At 34.4% G+C, this 24,876-nt stretch overlaps 1 protein-coding gene across 3 annotated transcripts in view; it reads right to left on the bottom strand.

Annotated features, from left to right (window-relative positions):
* Positions 1–24,876, bottom strand: part of FSTL5 (follistatin like 5) — a 269,454-nt gene that overhangs the window by 165,542 nt on the left and 79,036 nt on the right. For all 3 annotated transcript variants that reach the window (XM_083861258.1, XM_083861256.1, XM_083861257.1), the window contains exon 4: positions 20,655–20,903. In XM_083861258.1, the coding sequence (XP_083717384.1) occupies positions 20,655–20,903 (249 nt within the window). The remainder of the gene's footprint in view (positions 1–20,654; positions 20,904–24,876) is intronic.

Genomic DNA, 24,876 nt, shown 5'->3' with positions numbered 1-24,876 from the left:
AGAAATAAAAATGTAATTTAAATTTTAAGCTTTTAGTTGTTAACCTTAAATTTACATAAAATTATAATAAGTAAATTAATACATTTTATGGCTGGATAGCTACACATGAATATACTGAGAAAGTATCAGAAGCATGGGTCATAAGGTAGCTTTGAGAGAGATGGCTTTATTAAAGCAAGACAAAATATTAAATATATCAGCCAAAGTTGATTGTTTTTATATTTGCTACCTATTACCTATGCAAGATTTGGAACTGGAAATTGTTGAAGCAAAACTGTTATCTTTTAGTGTGAGGACAGATATGCATAAAATAACTCTTAATAACGTCTTATTGATGAAATAGATTAGTTTATAGCAAATTATATTCTTTATAATTCCCAACAGGATTTTCTGTTGTTTCAACTTTTTAACTAAAATCAACTATTAATTCCAGTGTCAATAAGCATTTTATTTATAAGTCAGGAGCAAAACACGGTTCCATCATGCCAATTCTAAAGTCCTTTGTTCCAAAGAATTTACTCATTTGTCACATTCAACATGTAGCTACACATTGCTAGAAATAAATAACTTGCAGTGAATTTTATATATAGTCAATGTTCCTGCTAGTCAATGTTTTTTGATGAAAACTCTGTTCAAAATGAACTGAAGAAAATCCAAACCATATACAAATTAATGGGAGGGCAGAGGGCAATTTCATTGTAAATATTACAAGGCTAATACACCAAAATATTGTTTACATGAAAAAGTTTTCTGAGCCAGTATCAATTAAAAAGTTAATAAATAATATTTTTCTACACCTTTACACAAACCCTTTCCACTAAAACAATAGTCTCTCCCCAGAAAACACACAGTAATTTCAAAACTGGTTTCTTCCAACACTGGAGATAAGATTGAAGTTATAAAGATGGAATTTCAACTCCTGTAAACTGATGATTTAAGGTAAGGACATAGACTGCATTAAGTCCTTATGAAGTGATGTCAATTGACATTGAAACAAGTGATGCGATACCTGGTATTACTTTGGCCTCCTTACAACTTCTTTCCTTCCCTGTGTGATGAAATTTACTGGCCATAACAAAGCCAGCAAGGAAACACTCAGTGACTTCAGCTGAGTCAGCTTTCTGTGGCTCCTACTGCAAGGCAGGAGACAGAGCCAACAGCCTGTTAAATCCCACTGCACTGATGGGTCCATTAGGGGAAAGATTCAGATACATTTCTGGTAACCCAAAAATCATTCAGTAATATTTACATGTCTGACAACAGCAAACCTATCATCTACTGTCTAAAACCTCAAAAATCACATTTAGGGCACGTTAAATAAGGAATTTACATGCTGAACTGTGTTTATCCCATTGAAATTAATATGCGTGTATTGACCAAAAAAAAAGAACACGAACTTGTCCTACAGTCAGTTATTACTTCTTAACACAACGCAATTAATTAAAAAAAAAAAATTAAAATCCAACAACTAATTCCCTACAATCCTAAGTTCCATAGATTTTATGACATATTTGTAAGTTGCAAATTTTAAAGTATAGAATATTTGAAATATAATTAGAAAAAAGTATGAAATAATTAAAATCTTTAAATCCAGAATGTGGAGCAGACTAATAGATACCACAAGAAATTGAATGGTTACTCTCACAGGACAGAAACATATTATGCAGTATATGGAGCAGATGTCATTGCAAGCTAGTTTTCCCAAGCACATTAGTAGAAAACAAGGAAGAAAAACAAATAAAAACAACAAAAAAACCCCCACAACATTCCCAAACCAAAAACCAACCCACCAAAAAGCCAACACCATGGTATTTTACATAGCCATTATTGTTAAAGGAACATCAACTGGCTCACTCTCCAGATGTATACACATTTCCTTGTACAGATATTTTAATGGCTTATATACAAGGAAAAACAACAACAACAACAACAACAAACACACACACAAAAAAAAAACAAACCAACAACAAACCTAGACATGAGAAATTCGTCACTGAGGATGTGGCTCTAACACAACTATTAATGCTGTATCTATTTTAGCCATCATACTGAAAGAAATACTTGCAAATTATATGGTAAGTATTTATAGAAATGATAGAGAAGGACTTTATATACAGCCAGATAGTGACAAGAAAAGGGGTAATGGTTTTAAACTGTGATTACAGGTTCAGATTGGATGTTAGGAAGAAATCATTCACTATGAGTTCTTCACTCTGGTGAATCACAGAACAGGTTGTGCAGAGAGGTTGTGGAGGGCCCATCTCTGGATGTCCAGACAGACTGGGGTGTGAGAGGCTGGAGTGCAGCACTACAGGAAGGAACCCAGTGGTCCCAGTCAAAAGCTGAACATGAGTCAGCAGTGCCCTGGCAGCCAGGAGGGCCAACCTTGTCCTGGAGGGCATCAGGCACAGCATCACCAGCTGGGCAAGGGAGGGGATTCTCACACTCTACTCTGCACTCATCCTGAATCCTGTGTGCAGTTTTAGATGCCACAATATAAAAAGGTCATTAGACCATCGAAGAATATGAAAAGAATAGCAATAATGGTGAAGGGCCTTGAAGGTAAGCCCAATCCTAATCAGGAGTGGCTGAAGTCACTTGGTCTGTTCAGCCAGGAGGAGACTGAGGGGGGACCTCACCCCAGTCTACAACTTCCTCATGAAGACAAGGGGAGAGGCAGGCACTGATCTCTGCTCTGTGGTGATCAGTGACAGGACATCAAGGAATAGCCTGAAGTTGTGTCAGAGGAGGTTTAGGTTAAACATTAGGAAAAAGCTTTTCACCCAAAGGGGGTTAGGCACTGGAACACGCTCCCCATGGCCTGGCCACAGTGCCAAGACTGATGTTGTTCAAGAAATGACTGGACAACATTCTCAGGGACATGGTGTGATTCCCAGGGCTGTCCCATGCAGGGCCAGGAGTTGGACTTTGATGAACGTTATGAATCCCTTCCAACTCAGCACATTCTGTGATTCTGTGTTTAGGGCCAAGTAGATGGGCCCTGAGCAATCTGGTCTCATGAATGGCATCCTTTCCATGGCAGGGCAGTTGGAACTAGTTGATCTTAAAGTCTCTTCCTTTCCCAAAACATTCTATAATTCTATATTGCTGTGAGTAGTGGCATGGGTACCTACTGCTTTGTCCTCTATCCTAATGAAATTTCAGCAGGAACTTAATAACAAAATAGATTTCTGTGCATGTCCATCTCTGGGCTCCAGCACATTCTGTTCAGATTAAATCTTTGGACATTATTTTGTGCCAAATTTAACTTCCACTAAGCATGCAAGTTAACCAATAAGTTCACAAAAAAACTGAACAAATTTCTGAAAAGGATAAAAAAATGGAGTTGGTACACAAAATTCAAAGCTTTCCTTCTAAAGAATACAAATGACAGATAACACTTATAACAATGTGTCTGAAACAGTGAGATAGACTGTGTTAAGCAGAAAACACAGAATTAAACTTCCTATGCAATGCTATTCCTACATCTATCTGCAAACACGTTCTATAATCATTCTTTGTAACATCATCACAAAACCCATGCACATTCATTTTTCAACCTTCTTTAGAATCATTAAGTCTGCTGTGATGAAAAAAAAAATTATATTCCACATGGAAACATCAGCTAAGTAATATTCTTCAGGTCATAAACCACTAAGCAAGCAAAATCCAAGTATCTGATCCCCAGCTCAAGACAAATAGTACCTTCAAATTTATAAAATGAAACTTCAGCCAACTTATCATGGATATTTGCAGCTCATAAACAATTTAGAAATTATGAGAATCATTAACTCAAACTACAAAAGTTAACAGTTTCACCTTGCATAATGTACCAAAAAATATGAAATGGATGTTGGCAAAATATACTTTGCATATCTTGTGCTTATTAGTCAAATATTTGTCATAAATCTGTCTATTTCCTGAAAACAAGTCTAACAATAATTTTCCACGCAAAAAATTCAAATTCTTACAAAGAAGATCAGCCCTAGTACTAAAGCCTAGTACTTTTTTATGCTTAAACATTAGTAATTTCCATATAAAAAATATTCAACAATTGTGACCATGCCCACTCCCTTGTCTAAACCACAGGGAAAAGCATAAAAAAAAATTGTATTTCATTTTCAAAGTGTTTTGCCATCCAGCATCAAACAGCACTGCACAAAAACAGACTATACTTCCAGAAATTCTTTACGTTAAATGTGGTAGGAACACAAGGGAGTTTTATCTAATTAATTTATTGAAGGAATCACAAGCACATAAATTACAAATTCCAGTTTAAGGATTATGTTAGTGTACAGAGAGTGACTGGTTATTCAATAAAAGATCTCACGTAGTTCTCCTGCAATTGCTTTTCCTCTTGGATCCTATATTCATTGATCTGCCAAGGGACAATTTGGATACCTCCATTATTACTGCTTTCAACTATTTAGTCAAAATAGCATTACTTCTTCTCTTGGAAAGATCACATGAAGGATTCAGAGCTCAGAAAGGGATCTTTCAAAGATCTGTTTTAAATATAGAACAACTCTGTACAGCAATCACAAGCTATAGCATAAGACAACATTTTTCTTAAGATTCCAAAATCCCTTTCCCTGCTCAAGGCATGGATGCTGTATTCATAGAATGAACTGTACTGCAGGTTGCAATCAGCAAAACTGCAATTATTTATAATGTCTTACTTCCCTATTTTTCTGAGTTTAGCCTTATGCTTTTTTCCTTCCTTCATATTGATTTACAGAGATATATTATTTTACAACTACTTGCATTAGTATTGCCAAAGTCACAGGTTCATCCATTGCTCCTGATAGAACTCTGATTATATTTCTTAAGGGATTTTTCCTCTCATCCATCACTGATACTCATTCTCAGACTTCATTTTCAGTCTCTTTTCCCCCTGCTGGACATTGTTCTCAGTATGGCAAGAGAGGTATAAATCCTTTCTTCTTAGAACATGTGAATACTCTACTGCACTGCGTAACTGTCTCATCAAAAAATGTTCATAATTCAGGCTTTTTTTAATGAGCACAAACTTACTACTTCAAAACCATAAATCACCTACTAGTTTACCATTAGAATTCTATATTGTTCACAGCAAAACTGATTTGTCATGCACACTTCTTCAGAGAATTTCAGATAGGTCAAATTAAATATGACAATGCATTTAAAGATGGCATTTGTAAGCCCACTCTGGAAAAGTACACATTGGTACTATGATTCATCACAGGCACTTGATGGCCAAATGTTCACTTTGTAGAGGAGGTTGCTCTCGGGTTAAGCAACTACAGGAAGACATTCGTCAACAGTGGAGTTTGTAGTGTATAAAGTGTGCTCCACAGAGGGAAAGAACAAAAGCAGACCTGCTTAGTGACACAAGGACATTACACCTGTCTGCAATCAAAAGTGCCCAAGGTCATGCTGGATGGAGACTTGAGTAACCCAGTCAAGTGGGTGGCACCCCTGTCCTGGCAGGAGGGTTGGAACTAGACAAGGTCCCTTCCAACCCAAACCACTCTGTGATTCTATGAAAAAGGGACAAAGGGAGAGGAAGAGAGAGGGAGTGAGTACGTACACAGAGACACTCCCCCAACAACTTGTCTTTTGTTGGCCAAGCTACATGCCATTCTACTGACTACTACTAATATAACTCCACCAGATAAGTACAATTTCCATTATTCTCTATAATAGCAAATAAAGTAGCACAGAAACATAATAGTGATGTTACTTCAGGCAGACAACTGAACACAGTTCCTATTCCCAGCAGAAGAAATTGAGATGAAAGAAATATGGTGCCTTCATAAAAATTGCATGGGTTGTTATGCACTGGCAAATACAAATTATTTTATTTCCATGACACAGCAGCAGCTTTCTAGAGAGCTTATCTCTTGTGTGACCCTTTGTACACAATGTCCAGCTCAATCCTACAGGTTCACAAATTGATGATATGGGGTAAAGTTAACTCGGTCATTTAAGGTGGTCAGTGTTGTTAGTTGTCTAACACAATGCTGAGTTCTCAAGTACCTACTGAAGTCAGCTGATAGACTGACATGGCTCTCATATTAGGCCTTAAATCAGAAATGCCACACTGTCCTGCTCTTGTTATAATTAGCACTGTATGTGTTAATCTATAGATAACACTGTATGTGTTATCTATAGACAAACTCTGTGTTATTTTAGCCACAGATATTTTATCACTTTTGTGTACCACATAATTTATCGGGAATGTAATTTTTTCTCTTTTTTTTAATATCAACTCAATTAAAATTTAAACATTTTTGGATTTGCAATTGCAAGCAAGTTGCACATTCTCTAGTAGAGTAAGACAGCAAAAGGCCTACAGATATGTATACAAATTTATGAATTATCCCATAAAAACTGTGTGGAAGATTGTTTAAGGACACTGTTTTTAAATTGTGAATTAAGAAAATAATTGCATATTTATTAGATTGTCTGAATTGCTATGACTGTCATAATGGTATGAGATGTATTTGAGAGTTGATACTGGATGTCAATGGAAGAAACTGAAAATAGTTCAGTTTATAAGATTCTACCTTCAAGAAAATGTTGCTATTAAGAAAATGTTGCTATTGCCTGCAAATGCAGTTAAACTACTATTAAACGCCTGTACTTTGAGATATATCCCAAAGCTATTTGATGTCTCTTCCTGCATCTTATTAGCAGTCAAGAAAATTCAGATCACCAAAACATTTTAAAATGCTGCCCAGAGCAGACCAATTTTTATTATCAACAGAGAAGATTATCAAGTAATCAAGGAACATTTTTCCATAGGCAAGTCTGAACTGGTCATTTAGTGTTCATACTGATGAAAATATTCCCTGCAGAGATTCAAAAACAGATGAAAACTCAATCTCAGAAGCACAATGATAACCCATCAAGGTTTCTTTTAAGTAGATCCTTTAAGGAAAGTTTCCTTTAAGGAAAATTATTTTTTTAACAGATACTTACTAAGAGGAAGCTGAAACATATCAACTTCTCCACACTAAGATGGCAAGAAAAAGTGGAAAGTAAAAGCAGATGCAGAAGGAATGAGACAATTTTCATTCTTCCCTTAAGAACCTCAAGAACTTCTAAGACTTTTCATCTCATCTCTTCTCTCCATTTATAAACTGCAATGTTCTTATCCTCTTTAACTACTTAAAACATTTTTCCTACTCCACCCAAGCTTCTTACCATTTAGGGGTTTTTTTTCCAAAGCTAAACCTCATTGTTTTGGGGTCTCGAGGTTGTTTTCTACTTGTTTGTTTTAAATATAATGGAAGTTCCCTGTAAGAACTCATGATTTCCTCATGGTGTTTGTATCTCACCTCCCTAGCAGGTCCAAAGGACTGTGATAGCATACATTCATTGATCACTGGCTAATTACTACCAATTTCTTCTGGTTAGATAGTTGTCACTCTACACTTCAAAAAATTATGCACAATTCGCAATTGTAAATCATCCTTCTCTTAAGACTCAGTTTCACAGACAATGTGTCTTTGTACACATAGTAACAGGTATTAATACACAAACATAAATTGAATACTATTTACTGATTTGCATATACAGACCTACTATAATACAATCTTTATGGGTTAAATTATCTCAAAAACTAAGATTTTTCTTCACCAGTTTTATACACTGACTCAAAGAAGCTGGCTAGATAATCCAGGCTTCAGCAACTACTGCACGATCAGAAGTGATACAGAATAAAACTTTAGAATTTACACAACAAAATGAATCCACTGTGTCCTGACTCTGGCTAGGGTTGAGTTAATTTTCTAAGCAACTTCCTGCAGTGTTTAGCTGCCTGCAGGTAAAACCACAAGGACCAAAATCTCAGAGCATTACAATTCCTTCTACACACATTGAGATATGATGCAGAGAAAGAGATGAGAGAGAAAAGTTCAACCTTTAAAAAAAAATTGACCAAGGACACTTCAAGAAAGACCAAGCAGATGCTGAATACCTAATAGCAGAACACTGAAAGGTGTGACAGCAATTTGTCTCAACTGTCACACCTGTCATGTAAAAGAGGAAAAAAACTCAGTGATGCAGTTTTCAAAATGCAAAACAAAGCAGAACAGCAAAACTATCAGACTCAGTAAATATCTCTTCTGTATTTTATTACCTTAAATACAAAAAAAGATGAAAGTTTCACATAATAGATGTGCATCCTCTTCAGGAGAGAATAAATCCCTCTGAGTCATTCATGCAGAAAAATTCTCCAAGTCAAGACTGTCTCATGGAGAGCAAAACCCACAAAATATACGTACCCAAAAAATGCCAATAGACTGAGATATATAAAGTGAACAGGAAATGGAATTCCTCAGGAAATCTCTGTCCCTCTGTTCTACTACAAACTAGTATTAGCTCCACCTGAGCCTACACACTCTGCTGAACATCACAATTCTTTCATTACCAATAAGCACAAGAATTTAAAGGGAAGAACACAATTCACTTCTCTGGTAATTGTAACAGAGCCTACACATCAGAGGCCCAAGCCGTTATTCTCAGAGTCATATATTAGGAGTATTTATAGTCCACACAGTAAAAATTCAATGTTAGGAATGTGCCAATTTGAACTTCAAAACATACTGATTTGTTGAAATAACCATACCAAATTGTGTATATCCTGATCTCAGCATTCAGAAATACTTTGAGAGTATTCAGAAAGAGTTGTGCTTTCAATAATGTATGAAAGTCAATTGGTGGAGGTACATTTCATCCAGTTAAGAGAACCTTCCTACTTTGCTGAAGTTAGGAAAGCAATAAGTGAGAAATGCAGAAAAAATAATGACATAATTTTACAGGCTTTTACTTGCACACTGATAACTCTCTATTCTTCCACCACCTTAGATCAAAAGAGATCTTTATGGCATGTCTGAGTACCACTGATCTCCTTAGATGAGAGACTGGAGAAAACAAGGCCAGCCAATTCATAGGCTGGAGTAGCCAACATTTGCATGCCAAGGAAAATGATGAAATGTCTGTAGGATCAATTTTCTTACAATTTATTTTGACAGGATTTCCAGCCTGACAGCTTCTTGTCTTTGTTGAGTGTTCTTGTCTTGGAGATTTTGTTTTGTCGATTGGTTTTGATTTTTTTCAAGGACTGTCACTACCCTTATTTCCATTTTAGTATATCAGTTTCTCAATCTTTCAGCATTTTCAAGTAAGTAAAGAGAGGTAAAAATTCTTGCAAATAACTTGGAATATAAAAAAAAATAATAATTTTTTTAAATATTCTTTTTTAAAATACTACACTTCAACACTGCAGGTGATCAATCAAACTTACAGTGTACAGCAAAGGAAAAAAAGTAAAGTGTAACTTAGAAGAGAAAATTCAAGAAATTCACTCTATTTTCTTTTCACTAAAACTTGTTTTTCAAAGTTTAGCACAAGAACCCCATCTTGATTGATCAAAATTGTGATTGTACTATATCGTCTGCATAATAATCTTTTTGGTAGAGTGAAAGAGACACATCTCTCAACATCTCTATATACTTAGCTTTTATAGACAGTTTTTTGTGTGAAAAAGCTTTTCTCTCTTTTTTTATGACTTCCTCATAAATAAATATTGTAAATAAATTTAAACTGATGATATTTCTGGGAAGTTATAGGCCTTATTCTACATTTTGTGGGGATTAATCATCCTGGCTTTATACAATTGCATCTACTCAGATCTGCACAAATAAAAGCTTTGTCCATCCATTTTCTGGCCCTATTACAATTAGACAAAAATGAATTGGCATTTAAAGTTTGTTGTTTTTTTAAGTAACAATGGAAGAATTTTCCAAAAATATTCCTGTTAGTTTTTACTTCTACAAGAATATGTTACATTTGCATTCAACTCCTTGCAAAGTGAGCCTCCTCTTTTCCACCAGTTCAACAAGCAAATAAAGAGAGTTACCATATTAAAATGAAATAATCTCACCTTCACTTGTAATCTTATGTACATTCACTCTCTTTTACAAGAGACAGAGAATTAAGACCCTTTATTGTTTGATTTATCCTGTGTCTTTTAGAAATAATAATACTTTATTCAATCCTCTGCACTGAAAACTAAAGATCTTAAATTATGCATTATAAAAGAGTATTTAAATACTGCAAATACCAAAGCCTCATTAGGTGAACTCTGCACGAGCATTTTGTGTTATCACATTATCATGCACCACCACTCACATTTCAAAAATTTCTTTAACTTCAAGTAAGGTCCAGAATGTTGTGTAAGAAATTTGTATACAACTCAGGAAAATATACTTAGCTCATGAAGACCAAAAATGTATTTACAATGCATCCCAGGTGTCACAGCCCTTTAACCATCTAAACAATAGCATTGTTTAGGAAAACAACGCTTTTTAGTCTACATTCCCAGATTTTCATCTTCCAGAAGCAAGTATGCAAAGCAGGCACTGCGGACTGGCCCAATCTACACATCATTCACAGCATGAAAAAGAAATATTATCATGCACGCTCACATCCCATGAGACTTAAAAATGTCTTCACTGCCACCATCACCAATAATACTTACCTATAGAGTAAAACAGCTATTTCAAAGAAACGAAGCAATAATTTTCTTTTTTAGTTTTTTCTCAACACTATTTTTGGAGTGAAGTGGAAGATTTTTAACTGATGTCAAAGTAATATATGAATGTATAGATTGGTTATACAAAGAGACTATCAAGACTACTCTAATGGCTATACATATTGCTCCTAGACTTACACTGATTTATCTGTGAACTACTAAAATGAATAAAGTTTGTAAGCTAGTTTATAACTAGCTATTTCATTTGTACTCCTGGGTCCCTCCATCAACCGTTAACTCATTACTTAACCTGTTAACGTCTTTCTATCATTGATACATGTATTCTTCCTGCTGCCTAGAGCAGCATATGCCTCTACCCTATTCCAAGTCCATCGAGAGCAGAAGATTAATGCAAATGTTTCTATTTATTTCCAGAGTCCAATATAAGGAGTATTAAGACAAAAAAAAAAAAAAAAAAAAAAAAAAAAAAAAAAAAAAACCACACCACAAAGTACTTAACAAAACAAACAAAAGCCCCAAACCATCTTAACAAGTACATGAAATGTCACAGGAGTCTCTCATGATCGCTCCTTTTCTTTGCTTTTTTTCAACTACCTATTCTCTACAAGTACTAGACATTCTCAAAGCAAGTCTAACTCTACTTTTCAAAAAACATCAACAATTTCAGAGTAGTTCTAAGCTTTTTAATATTTTAAAGGAGTCATAAAAGAAAATACATTAAAAATTAATTAAACAGTGAGATAAACTTCCATACATACAGAGTAGGTAAACCCCATCCAATATAAGTGAGGAACTGCCACTAGTTGTGACGTTTGCCAAATCAACTGGATTTATGTTTCAGGCAAATCCTGAGACCATTTCAGAACAACATTCAAGTCTACATCACACTATTGGTACAAACAGTGTGTTTTCAACAGTTTTCTCACATTTGGGAGGGTGAGGGTGTGTGTATGTGTTTCTTTATTTGGTTTTTGTTGATTTTTTATGGTTTATTTATTTCAAACTTCTAACCCAGTATTCACTCCCTTGGGCTCCCTTTTACATCTTTCATGCTTGCAATATAACAAATATTCATCAATTGACTGATTTCAATGAACCTAATCTTCATTAGACTCAGTAGGGAGGACTGAATTAAATACTAAAACTACTGAAATGATAGTGTTACAGAAACTCCCATATAAAACTAGGCTTTCCCTGTCCCACCGCAATCCTTAGCACTTCAGAATTTTTTGTAAGTGGAAATCTGAAACACATAACTTTTAATTTTCTTCAAAAAAAATTAATTATAAGACACTGTAAAAATGAAAGAAAGTATTAACATTCTTATATACTGTATGTATAATTTATGCTCACTCAACTATCTAATTTATACCAGTTACATGTACTCAGTATTATTAGGAGCCTTTAAATCTTTTACCAGTCTGGTTTTTCTTCCCTATAAGATTTAGCACAAAAGTATGTTTTTCCAGCTACCATAGCTAAAATGTCTGCTTTAAAACTTCATCATACAGTAAAGAAGATAGATATATTCCCAGTGTGGCCATTCACCATCTGCTTAAGCAAATACACTTCAAGATGTGTCTGCAATTGTGATAAAGTGACAGCAAATCTAAGAGCACACAGAGCTCATATTCTAAAATGATGATTCTACAACTATAGTTTGCATCATAAGGGACCAATAAAAACCTTTATGTTCTGTTTGAAAGACAAGGACTTCTATAAAAGAGACGATGGAACAGGAAAATAACAAAGAATTGATCCATTCAGCAGTTGTCCTATATTTAGAAACACTAATGAAATTTCTTGACCACAATTAGTATTTAACACTGCAAGGATATTTTCTCCTCTTTCAGATTTTTTTAGGTTTGCCATTTTTACTTGATCCCAGGAGTGTTTTTTCTCATTTTCCAGGTGGGATTAAGAGTATGGAGTGCTCATGATTAACAACACCTCAGCTATTCTCCATGCATTCGATTTTTATTCTTCTAATTATCAAAGTGATGACTGGAAAATGCTAATTCATAGCTTCCTCCTTGCACAGTGAAATATCCTGACACACAGGGTGAATACTAAGTGAAAACTTGCAGTTTTATTAGTCAATAGCACTTTTTCTATTCTGTACAACAAACACTATTAGACAGATCTCAAATCTGTATTAAAACACCGCTAATAGCAAAATTTCAATGCACTGTCTGTTTACCAGGACTCTTAGTAATAACCCAATACAGCTAAGAATTCTACTGCTTTAAGGCCAACATCAGCACTGTTCTTCGGCATAAATACTTTTTCTTGTAGAGATTCAGCAGACTTAGTTTCTAAATGGTGAGAAGAAAAAAAGAATGTCCACCATCTGTTCCAGCCCTCAGGGAAACAAACTTTTTTGGCAGTTTATAGTTCAGGATTTAATTGCACCCAAAGCCAGTACAAATACATGCAAAAATATAAAACATCATTCTTAGTGAGTAGAAGTTTTGTATAGTTTTACTTTAGCTTGTTTCTTAGGGCTACAGTTTAACTTATTTTTGCTGTAATCTGTTTTCCTTTATTTCTGTTGCTTGCTTTCAACAATTCTAAATTAAATCCACATTATCATTCCACATAAAGAGAAAGCTACAGGATCTAATCAGATTTCATCATCCAGTTTATCAAATTTTCTTTACTCTCTGCATTAGTATCAGGAGAAGTACATTTGCTAAGGCAAATGAGAAAGACTAGTTTCTTCATGAAAATAAAACCTTCAAATAATACAAATTTTATAAATTTCATATAAATTATTATAAATAATCAGTAACAAAGCTCTGGTTTTAATGGCAGAATAAGGGAGAAGTTCAGAGTCAAACAAGAAGAAAAATAATTTAGAATGAGGCAAAAATTAACTCTTTTCATTTTCTGAAATTAATCTTTTAAAATCAGTTTCAGCTGGAGGAATCTTTGGGCCATTCTACATAAATTTAAATATGAGCCACATTTGTTTTATCTCATGATAAAGTCTGATAATATAATCTACTTAAATTGCACTTTATGTCAGAAGAAGTATTGTATAATCGACAATTCCATGACAAAAAAATGCTGTAACTGAATCACTAATTTTAGGTCTCTGTCAAAGTTTAATTATCTTTTGCTTACATTTTTTGTTACAGAAGTAACAGTATAAACTGGTTACAGTGGTATAAATACTTTATTTTTTTAACTAAAGTAAATCAAAACTGTCATTGTATTGTGTATATATATACATATAATGCCATGCATTATATCTATTCTATTTAGTGCCAAGTCCTGGCATTAATTAGAATATATACAATGTTCATCAAAAACATGTTACTTTATTTATTTAATTTATTTGTCTATGACAAAATTGACAGAGTATACTGCCCAAATCTTCTTTAGAAAGTGCTTGTGGCTACTTTTTCTTTGCTTGCTTCTAATACTTGTTCATATCATAACTTTAAAAATTAAAGTTATAATAACGTGATAGCTGCCATCACAAGCATGGTGGCAGGAAGCTTTCTTCATTTCGTCATCACAAGATAAGACAAATCAAAGGGAAAATTGGAAGTCATGTAGGCAGCGATCTACTAAGAAATGTAATTTGGAAGCATCTGGCTGTTGCATTTCATTATTTGTATTCAGCACTATTAGGTTCCAAGAAAGTTGAAAAAAACAGATTAAAAATATTTACAGATATTGACAACTTGCCTAAACTAGCTACTGTCAACTGAGTAGATTAAGTTTCTTTAAATCAATTTCATTTCTCAAGTTCCACTAGGGTGCTGAACACTAAAAACAAGCAAATAACCCTGAAAAGGCAATGCTAAATTTCTAGTTCAGTTCCCTGCAAACCCTACCTACCATCCTATTTTAAAAGAGAGTAAATGGCAAACCACCAGAGAAAGCTTTTAACTTACAGGTTTTATCCACTGTAAATTTACTTGCCCCATCCATTATTAGCTACTAGAGCCAGAAATGGAAATTAAAAATCTTCTTTGCATGTCTACCTCTCTTCAATATATTCAGATTCTGTAGAAGAAGCTATGACTTTTTTGAACTTGGTATACCATACACTAGCCAACTTGAATTACAAATATCATGCCAGTGCCTTTTATATGTATCTAATTGCTAATGATTTTTAAAGGCCAAGAATACGTTCCATCAGAAAAATTTCCCACAAGACCTAATGGTAATTCTGACGTTATTTAATTAAAACTTTTTAAAGTTTCCATTAGACCAACCAATCTAATAATTCCTATGGGCTATCAAACATTTTAAGTTCAAGCAGAAACCTTGAGTTCTGAAAGATTTTTTTCACTATACAGCTTGTGTTGAACATACTTCTGGAATGACAGCTGAAGCTTGACACTTTACTGGTAGCAACCTTAAGGGTATATGCAGAAATTCAGCCTTTCAGAAAGAGTGTAATAATGATGGTTTTGAGAATTTCAGAGAAGTCAACTGATAGCCACATCTTAGAAAAAAGTTTTTGCAATGAAAACTCTGGACTGATATTCAGATTAACATATCCTAATTTCTTTTGAAAGACGGCTAATGATAAAACTTAAATAATGTGTTTATGATTTATAGAAAAGACAAGATGAAATATTTCTAGAAGTGAAACTAAGATGGCAGATTTATATGCTTGCTTTTGAAGTATATGAACATCAAATAAGATTAAATAAACGTCAGTGCTTCTAAATGAATGTGCCAATATTTTAAGAACCAATCTAAGATCACCTAGGGCACAAAACAAACACAAACAAAAATTTTAAAATTAATCTTTGAACTAATCCTGTGGAAGTCACTGTAGAGACTAGACAGGCATCTAGGTCTTTTCTGTGGGACAGTTAGTATTTAGTTCAACTAACTCCCCCAGACCTATTTAAAAAGGGAAAGCCTATAGGCTTTCCCCTAGTCTGTGCTGCTGAAATCCTATGTAGCTTTTACTCACAGGATGTACTGTGTGTCAAACACAAAAGCTTTCTTTGAAGTTGTTCCTGCTTTCTTATTTCATAATTTTTATTTCTTTTCTTTGAATACAAGGCAGCCTACTCATATCCACTCTTAGCTTGCCCTGATGATTTTGTAATTCTTTCATATCGTTTTCTTTTTACTACTTTTGGTCATTCCTGCTAATGTCTTCTGAGCTTTTTCCAGTTTGCTTGTACTTATTTTGAATTTGTCTATAGTCAGCTCTTATCTTCTGTCCTGAATAGTTCAGTATTGGGAGCAAGCTTTCCTACTTACGTTTCTACTTTGTCTTCCAGGAACAATCAGGGGAAAAGTAAACGTTGTAGCAGCTTTTAGGTATTTAGATATTTTAGTAATAGTAGTAAAAAATCTGAATCTCACAGACTTTTTAACAGATGAAAATAGTCACCAAATGAAAATGAGACAAAAAAAAGAAAGATAAGAGATTAAAATAATGTTAATATCATAAGGATGTCACAGAAGCTACTTATAAGTAAAAAGAGTACATATAAGGTAAACTTTATTCTACAAATATTCTATAAAATTCAAAATATATAGGAGTAGTTGCTACATTCCTGAAGATTCAAAACAAATTGCCATTTGTCATAATGACTGATTGCACCACTGTACGGAAATAAATATTATGTAAAATGTACAAGAAGCTCAAGGTGCATAGAAAATGCAAGATGAATTTGTCATGGAAAGTTGTTAATCTCTTACTTAGATTTACTGGTCTGGGTTTAGCAAAATGGAGTAAAATAAGTGAACACAAAAAGATATAACTGAAGCTTATCTGCCATCCTGAGAATGCCATTCACAACCTGGTACATTGTCCCACATGAGTCCAACTGAATTTCATAGAAGCTGAAGAATAATGTTTCCAGCCTTCTAAATTCTGCATAAAGCCATTAATTTCACAGTGCCACTTCACAGGAGAAAGATAAGGGTGGAGACACCAGGTGAAATAATTCTAGGCCATTTGAATCCCCATCCTCTGGGGCTTGTTAAAGGCATGGCTAGCAAGAGCCAGGGAGGGGTTAGTCAAGAGTCAACACACCAGGAGAGAGATGCTCCTATGGCTTTTATAACACCCAGCAGAGCTGCTCTGAAACACAAAGTGTCTGCCTTGAGAACATCCATGACACTGGAAGCAGAGATCCACCTACCCCCTGTATGCTCTCATGCTCTTCATGAACTACTGATTCCCCTACCATATAAAAAAGCATATCAGACTTCCCAACTCATATGGTCAGTATCAGATCTAATGAATATTCTGAGCTTCAAACTTTGAATTTTGTCATTAATATCTCCTTTAGTTCATTGTTTTCCTCTTCCCACCACTAAACAGAACATTGTGTCACTTGGCCATGTCTTTCTTTTTTTGCTCCTAGATATGAATATCATTCTTAAAAAGTTCCTTAGATCACAGGATCACAAAGCATTTTCTAAAAAGTTCTCTCACTTTATTAGAATAATTTTAAATATTTTGCATTTTTTAGATTGTTCAGGCTTGAGAGCTCCTCTGAAAGTTATTGCAAAATTTTCATTCTCTAACATCCAGTTATAGGACACTAGACTTAAACTAAGGGAAACAGAGAACTCCACAGCTATACAAAAAACTTCGAATTTAAATTCACAGAAAAGGGGATTATAAGTAATTAGCTTCTCTGTAGAATTCATTTTGCTTTTATATGAGAAGAAATTGAGACAGTTTATTGACTAACTCTCAGGGTCACAGTTGGCATCTAAACATCTAACCAAGCCAGTAGGAAAAATCGTTCAGTCTGATACATCATGACATGCCAATAAGTAACTGAGGGAACAATTATAGAAGGAGTGGAGGAAAAGTAATTTCTAATTTAGTATGGCCATTATCCTGATCCATGTGAAAAATATAACATTTGCATAACAGTCTCTAACATCAAGGAAGAATTTTCAACTTCAATTACTCTTTTGCATGTATTCCACACACATTTCAGAAAAAGGGGTGATTTAATTTGGTGTGAAGAAATAAAGATACTAAGTGAGAAGGAAAAAATAAAAAAGGGAAAAAAAGGAAATAGTCCAATGAATCTGGAAATAAATAAGCTACAATAAAAATCAGATAATGGATCAGAATTTGAAGTTTCAGTTTAAAAAAGCAGGATGTCAGCCAGAGTGCAACTTTAACACAGCTTTCACTACCTCAAAATGTACTTATCAAATGTTTCAGAAATGGCTCTCTGTGAAGGACTTGATCCTTTTTGTCTGTGTTCTATGCACAGCTTAGCTAAGACACACATTTCCCAGTGATTGTAGTGGAGTTTCAACATATAAGCCAAAGATCTCTCACATTTAGCAAGGCAATCTTTAAACTCCACTTAGCATGTAAGTGTTTAAAAGGGCAATTTTCAAACCATTAAGTAGAACTCACGATGTTTGAGATCAACTATAAATCATTTGGTTACAAGACGTATTATTCAAATAATTATAGATACCTAGCTACTATTGTAATGTTAATTGGTTATTGAGAACATTAGCTTTTAAAATTTTATTCTCCAGACACAGAATGCAAGTGTTTTCTGGTAAGCTTACTCATTTAAATAAGGTGTATTTCTCAGCTTCTCTCATCTTGAGCTCCATACCCAATCTAAAACTTAAAATTTCTGCATCAAGAAATATTTCCCTCTGAAGAGGGGAGAACAGAGTATGAGGACTGAAAGCACAAATACCTCAAAGCATGACCTTGTTAGAGATAAAATACACACACACAAAAAAAAGCAGCTAAGTATACTGTAGCTTGATCTGAAAATCAATGATTAGCAATGAACCACAAATTAAAAACACTTAACTGCTGTCATAGTACAGTCATTGTTGACAGTGTTTATCCTATCGTGTAACAGCATTTGCAGGCACTCCTTCCCCTCACACTCTGCCCCAGTTCAGACCAGTGTGAAAGCCTAAACAACGTACTCATAATATTTGCTTTCTGATCTTTTTTGAATTTTTATGGTCTCAGAAACAGCTCCTTGAAATGAGATCATTTGCGCTAGAGGATGTTCAGCAAAACTAACAAGGAGGACACGTGGCAGTGCCCTTCTGACACCATCAGTAGTGATGGGGTTCACCTTCCCTACCCAGGAGGAGCCTTGTTGAGGGTTTTTTCCTATTAGCTTTTTAATATTTTTTGACCTGTAACTGGCAGAATCTTCAGCTTTATTGAAGGCAATCTTATTGAAGTGGTTAGCTTAGAAATGTTTTGTAAAAGAAAGAAATCATATAAAAATAGCTTGACATCTTCTGCCCCCTTTACCATATAGAGATAGTTGGAAGACAGTTATAAAAGATAGAAGATGTTGGAAGATATTCACAAAAGGCAACAGTGCTCTAACAACACTGTGCTCTACTACAGAAGTGAAGCAGGTGAAGTTAATATAGAAGAAATTGAGACTGATAAGGCCTATATACATGAAATAATATAAAGAAAAATAACTCTCCCCATCTCATCTGTTTAACATAAAGTCAACATAAGATGAGAAAGAATAAGGAAAATGAAATATTTTACATTATTTTTAAGCATGTAGTTATAGCCCAAATTAGAGAATTTGAGTATCTTGATAAATAGCAGTTTTTAGAGGGCAGACAAAGTCAGATATCCTAGTTCTTTACTAAAGACTGTAATTGAATAAAGGACAAACCTACTTTTTAACTTTTTTTATCCAGCATCCAAATTAGGTGTCTGAAATAGAACACCATTCAGATACTCCACTGTCCAGAGCAACAAGACTGAAAGAAGCATGGTGAATTGAAAACATAAAAGATGAGCTAACAAACTTAAGGCAACCTTTGGATTATATTTCTACCTGAAGCACTGTCTCATTTCCATAAATAAATCTCTCTTCTTCTAAGGGGAAAAAAATGTAGCAATGCTATAATTTTTCCCACACATGCTCTGAAACTATTTGTGTTTTATACACCATACTAAAGAACTGAAATTAGCCTCATAAATTCAACCATTCTGTGGTTTTCTACTGTCACTTCTTCTATCAGAGCACTGCATCATCAGAGTTTTTTTAAAAAGAGCTTGTGATTGTTAAGATGGAAGCATTCATGTTTTGTTATTATTGCACAAACCATTCCTTACAAGCCTATATGTTATACCCCTAGAATCCCATTTTAATTTTCCTCTACCTCAGAACACATGCTATGTACTCAAGGCCTATATATTGTGACGACATATCGATTTTATACAGTATCCACAGTTAGTTTTGAACAAAGTTTAGAAGATTTCCACACCTCCAGTTTAACATATGCACCTCAGAATTTTTTGATGAAGTTGCTGAGGTTATCATGTTTTCAGGAAGCACTAGAAAGACTAATAAAAAAGTGCCTTATTAAAAAAAATTCCCCTCCCACCAAAGCCATCAACGTTTTTTAACCAGTGAAAGCACACTCAAAATCTGTCAGAGTAGTCACAGGTATGCTTATTCAAAGTCTGCCCTGGCAAAGTTCAAGAAACCAGCAAGGTGTGCTCATATTACACACACACATACAAAAAAAAAAAAAAAAAAAAAAAAAAAAAAAAAAAAAAAAGTGTGTTGCAATTGTAGACATTCAGGCTGGCATCTCTTAGCACTCAGAAGATTAAAAAGTAACTAATCTTGCATGCTTTGATGAGTACACAAGTAAACTTTTCATTTTCCAAACTCAAAGCAAGAAAGACCCATTAACCATGAACAAGCCGCCGATCTGATCGATCAACTTCAACACCAAATATGAGCACAGGTCCTGCAACCTTCCAAAATCCCTCTGAAATCCTAAATTCTGTTTTTCCTGCAACAAAGATTAATATCCTTCAGGCTTTGGGATATAAGTGCATTTAGATGAATGAGCTCAGCAACCACATTTGTAAGGCAAGCTGCCATAGATTAGTTTCTAAGAGACAACTGGTTTATTCAGGTTAAAAAGCAGTGATTGCCCAGAGCACTGAGTATAAACAAAAAGGAAAAAAAAATCCATAAGATATCTCTGGAGTGCAATACTTACTGTATTAATTTTTCAAGTGATTTATTCACTGTACACTCAGTGCAGACGCTATAGAGATCTAATTGAACAGCTTGAAAACACATACCCCATAGCAATGTTCCAGATATTGTTCAGCCATGCTTACCTTTAAAGAAACAGTCCTCATTGTGTACAATGGTGATCTTTTGCTTTTTCAGACAGGCAGCTCTGTGCACTTCACAGTGGTTTTCATAGAATTCTCCATCAGACCCACACACAGGTTTGTAATGTGGCTTGCAGTGCTCCATGCACAGACACTCGGCTTGGCCAGTCTTCCCATTCACAACGCAGTGTCGGCCCAGACCACAGTACTTGTTTTCACATGACCCAAAATGGCCATCCTGACCAAAATACCCTTAGAAAAAGGAAAAAAAAAAAGTTTTTAATTAATAATTACATTTTGCTTAATTGCATGCAAGATACAAAAAGGATTGATTTGAGTAAATGAGGTCTACGTCTACTATGTCTTTCATTACATCCTTGACTAATATTAAACATAGGTCAGCCTGATATTAAAAAAAAATAGTCTCTTTATCATGACCTTTATATTTTTAATCATTGTCATAGGCTAACTGTAATTTAGAGCAAGATCTAGTAACAAGAGTTACTCTCCATTAAAAAATTCATAGTAAGTCATTGCTTTTTAAATGTATATTTAACTTTGTCACCTTAAGATTGTTATACTTTTGAACACAATAGAATAATGTATTCTCTAGAATTTAGACCATAGGATGTCTCAAACTGGAAGCCCATATGGAAACCCATGAGCATTGAATCTAACTCTGTGGTCCTTGCAGGACTACCTGAATCTATATTACTTGATAACAATTATAGCACAAAGTTGAGAGGACTACATATTCACCTCAGGTATTGTATGGCTGATATAACTGAGACACTGATTTTTATACACATGTCAAGACCAGACTGATGGTGGGTTTACCTGCTCATGCACCAAAAATTTGAAACAGGAAAACCCAATTCAACATTAAAATATTCCGATAAGTTTTTGAAAGTATTCCTCCTTGTGCTAATGTACCACCACTATACGTGAGCAACCGACATTAACTGACAGAAATTAATGCAAACCCAATTTCCCTACTCCCTTATACTAAAGCTAAGTTCAAATAAAGCTTTGCAATATCCAAGAGTGCTTTACAGCACAGGTCATGTATTCATGTTACAGAATCTAAGAACTTCTTTGAAGTGATGGAATTGTTACAGTTTGAGGATAAAGTACATAAACCACTATTATTCATGCTTTCTGAATTGAAGGTAAAGATCTCAGATCTCCATCTGACAACTGCACTGAATTATTGAGAGGTGTGTGGTGACTCAAAAATGTACTGTGCTGTATGTTATGAAAACAGAACTAATTTAAAACTTCTCCTGGGACTTCATCTTAGTACTATAATTGAATCTGATGCCTGAATGCAAAACACCTTCTTTCAGATAAAGGAGAATAATTTACATATATTGATATTTGTAATACTGGTATTTGTCAACTCATACCAATTATGTACAGCAATAAACAAGCAACTTTTCTGCCCTAATGAAAAACTGTATTTATTATGAAATATTTTACATATGTCTTCATTTTACACCATTAACTATTCTAAAACTATACATAAATTTGCATACATCACTGCATATGCAACTCCTTCAATTGAAGTCTGTGGTAAAATTCTCACTGACCTCAAGAGAAGCAGGATTCTTTCTCCAGATAAAATCTGAAGCCTTTAGTCAGTGTTAAGTTATAGCCTTAAGTTTTAGCATGTTTAACAGGCACTGTTCTGTACTGAGAAGAAGCAGCTATGTAGTGTTTCCAGTGGTTTACAGTATATATTGAAGAAAAAACAGAAGTATACTCTGAAACAGTCCACCAAACTGCGGTTACCAGATTACCAGATCACTCACAGCAAAGACATAAATAAAACTTGTGTAATTCCCAAACAGGTGACAAAATGCTTCATATACAACCATAATTTTGAACTAAACATGCACTCAATTACAAAAATGTAAACAACTCAATCACTCTAAAGAGCTAATGAGAAACACCAAGAAATGAGTTTAGATATAAGTTAAAAAAACAAATGAACAACCAAAACCCAGCTCAAGTAAAATCAACTCCTGCTGTTTTTCAAGTCCAAATTGTAAAAATCACTGTATTTGGCAAATCCTTAATTTTATTTTTTGTTTCCAAAAAATGTACTTCCATAATTTTAATCTGGGAACAGAAGTGCTACTAAGCTACAGGAATTTTGCCATTAATAAAAGAGAAACCACATTTTAAACCAATATGGGCTGTGACATGCAAACCATTTGCATATGCCTGATTATTTCCATCACCATCAGGAAATTGATACTATTACTTTTCATTCCTGGATTTATTATTATCGGAGGTACACATTTCATACCTTGATAATGGGATGAGGTTTTTTCAGTTTATTGGGGTTTTTTAGGGGATTTTTCTAGTCGTTTGTTTGGGTTTCTTGAATGTCAGTGTAGCTAAGTCCCCTGGGATAAAATTGCTTAGGGTGCAGTATCCATTCAGGAGACCATCATCATCACAAACACCAAGTTTTTCGGAAACTAAGCACTTAGTTTTAGAAACTGAATTAGTCTGAGAAGAACTTAGGATGCCATATTTAGATATAATTCAGTAATTTAGCTGAGAAGGTAAGCAGCACAACATATTCAATATTAAGAGACTAAAAGCCAGTAAAATGAGATGACAAATAATCTAGCCATGAATGCAAATATTTTTACAGTAATTGTTATTGTTTACATGATGATAGGCAAGTCTACATTTTTCAAATGCCACAACACAAAAAGAGGAAAACATGTACCCATGTGAGCTATTTACTCTGAATTTTCAGCTAAAAAAAGTATTATATTTACACATTTTGGGAGGATCTACAGTACTACAGGAAACCAAATGTACTTTGTTCCGTCTGAAAGCAAGTCAGGAAACATTCAAATTATCATAGCCTTAAGGTTTTTGTTTTTTTTAAATCACACTTGAAGAACTATCACTAAAAATGTGTTAGATCCAAAACAGTCAAAGCAGTCAGATAGATTTTTCAAATTCTCTTGAAATTTAAAACTCTAAACAGATGCCAAATTGGAGGGCAGAGGTTTTCCTATTTTAAGACAGTAGAGAAAGTAAAATTGTTTTAACTTTTAAGAAAAGAAAAACTAATAAAGACAGTTTCCAGTTGGGATTCTTCATACAGGTTTCCTATTTAAAGGCTACTTCAACAGCACCCATAGCTGAGCAAGCTGTAGGTCACAGTTTGATTCATTTACATCTGGGAATTAAGCTGATGTTTTAGCATACAAAAGACTCACAGAAATACACACAGATACTTTATAGTTTATCTAATCAGTTTAAAGAAATGTTGCAAAGGGAAACTTTGGAAATTCATGCGAGTATGAATCACCATGTTCTACAGTTGGCCCTGGGCTGGAACACACACATACACAGGCTTTCTGTATGCTGAGCATTCTCTCACAAACTCAGACTATTTTCTTATTTCCCCAACAACATAATTTACATTCATGGCTTCTATCCTAACTTGCTGCATCACCCACATGTCATGTAAAACAAAGTGGTAGCTATTTTTTAAGACAATGCACCAATATTTTGTGTGCAAATAACTAACAGTAATTTCTGGGGTCAAAAGACTTGTGGTCCCATTCCCCCCTCTTCTATTTAAAACCATTCTGTAAATGACAATTCCGTCTCTACAGCTGTATCTTTGCTTAATACACTATCTATGAAAGTCCCAACCAAGACTGTAATCCTTATTTTAGTAAGTATTCAGTGTAGTCTCAGGTTTTAGTAGCAAATCAGATAGATCACCACCTACCATTAACACTTGTAGGGCATTAACACTGAGCATGACCCCAGCTTGAACTGTGACAATCTGCTCATAAATATTAAAGCTCCAGACTTTTTCTATTTTTGAACTGTAGTATTTTAGCAATGGTTCTTTAACAAATTTTTATTTCACTAGCCAGAATAGCTTGTAATTACATTGACTAACATAACACTAGATCTGCATTACTCATTATGCAGAACTCCTGGTATACAAAATTCTTCAGAAATTTAGAGGTTTTTATTTTGGTTAGGAATATTTTGAGCAGAGGAAAAAAATGTAAAGAGAAGAGTGGATTATTTGAGAGTAAATAAAAATTGTTCAAAAATTTGTCAATATTAGAGTATTGAATTTCCACCACATAACAGAACACATCTTAACAAACTAAAGAGTACTAGTGGTTCAAAGATGGGAGGGTGGAAAGCAAGGTCAAACAAAAGCTCCAGAGCC

This window comes from Zosterops lateralis (genome assembly GCF_965231275.1).
Source record: "Zosterops lateralis genome assembly, chromosome: 5".
Lineage (NCBI taxonomy): Eukaryota > Metazoa > Chordata > Aves > Passeriformes > Zosteropidae > Zosterops > Zosterops lateralis.
The sequence above is the reverse complement of the archived record's forward strand: the minus strand, read 5'-3'. Positions and strand labels throughout refer to the sequence as shown.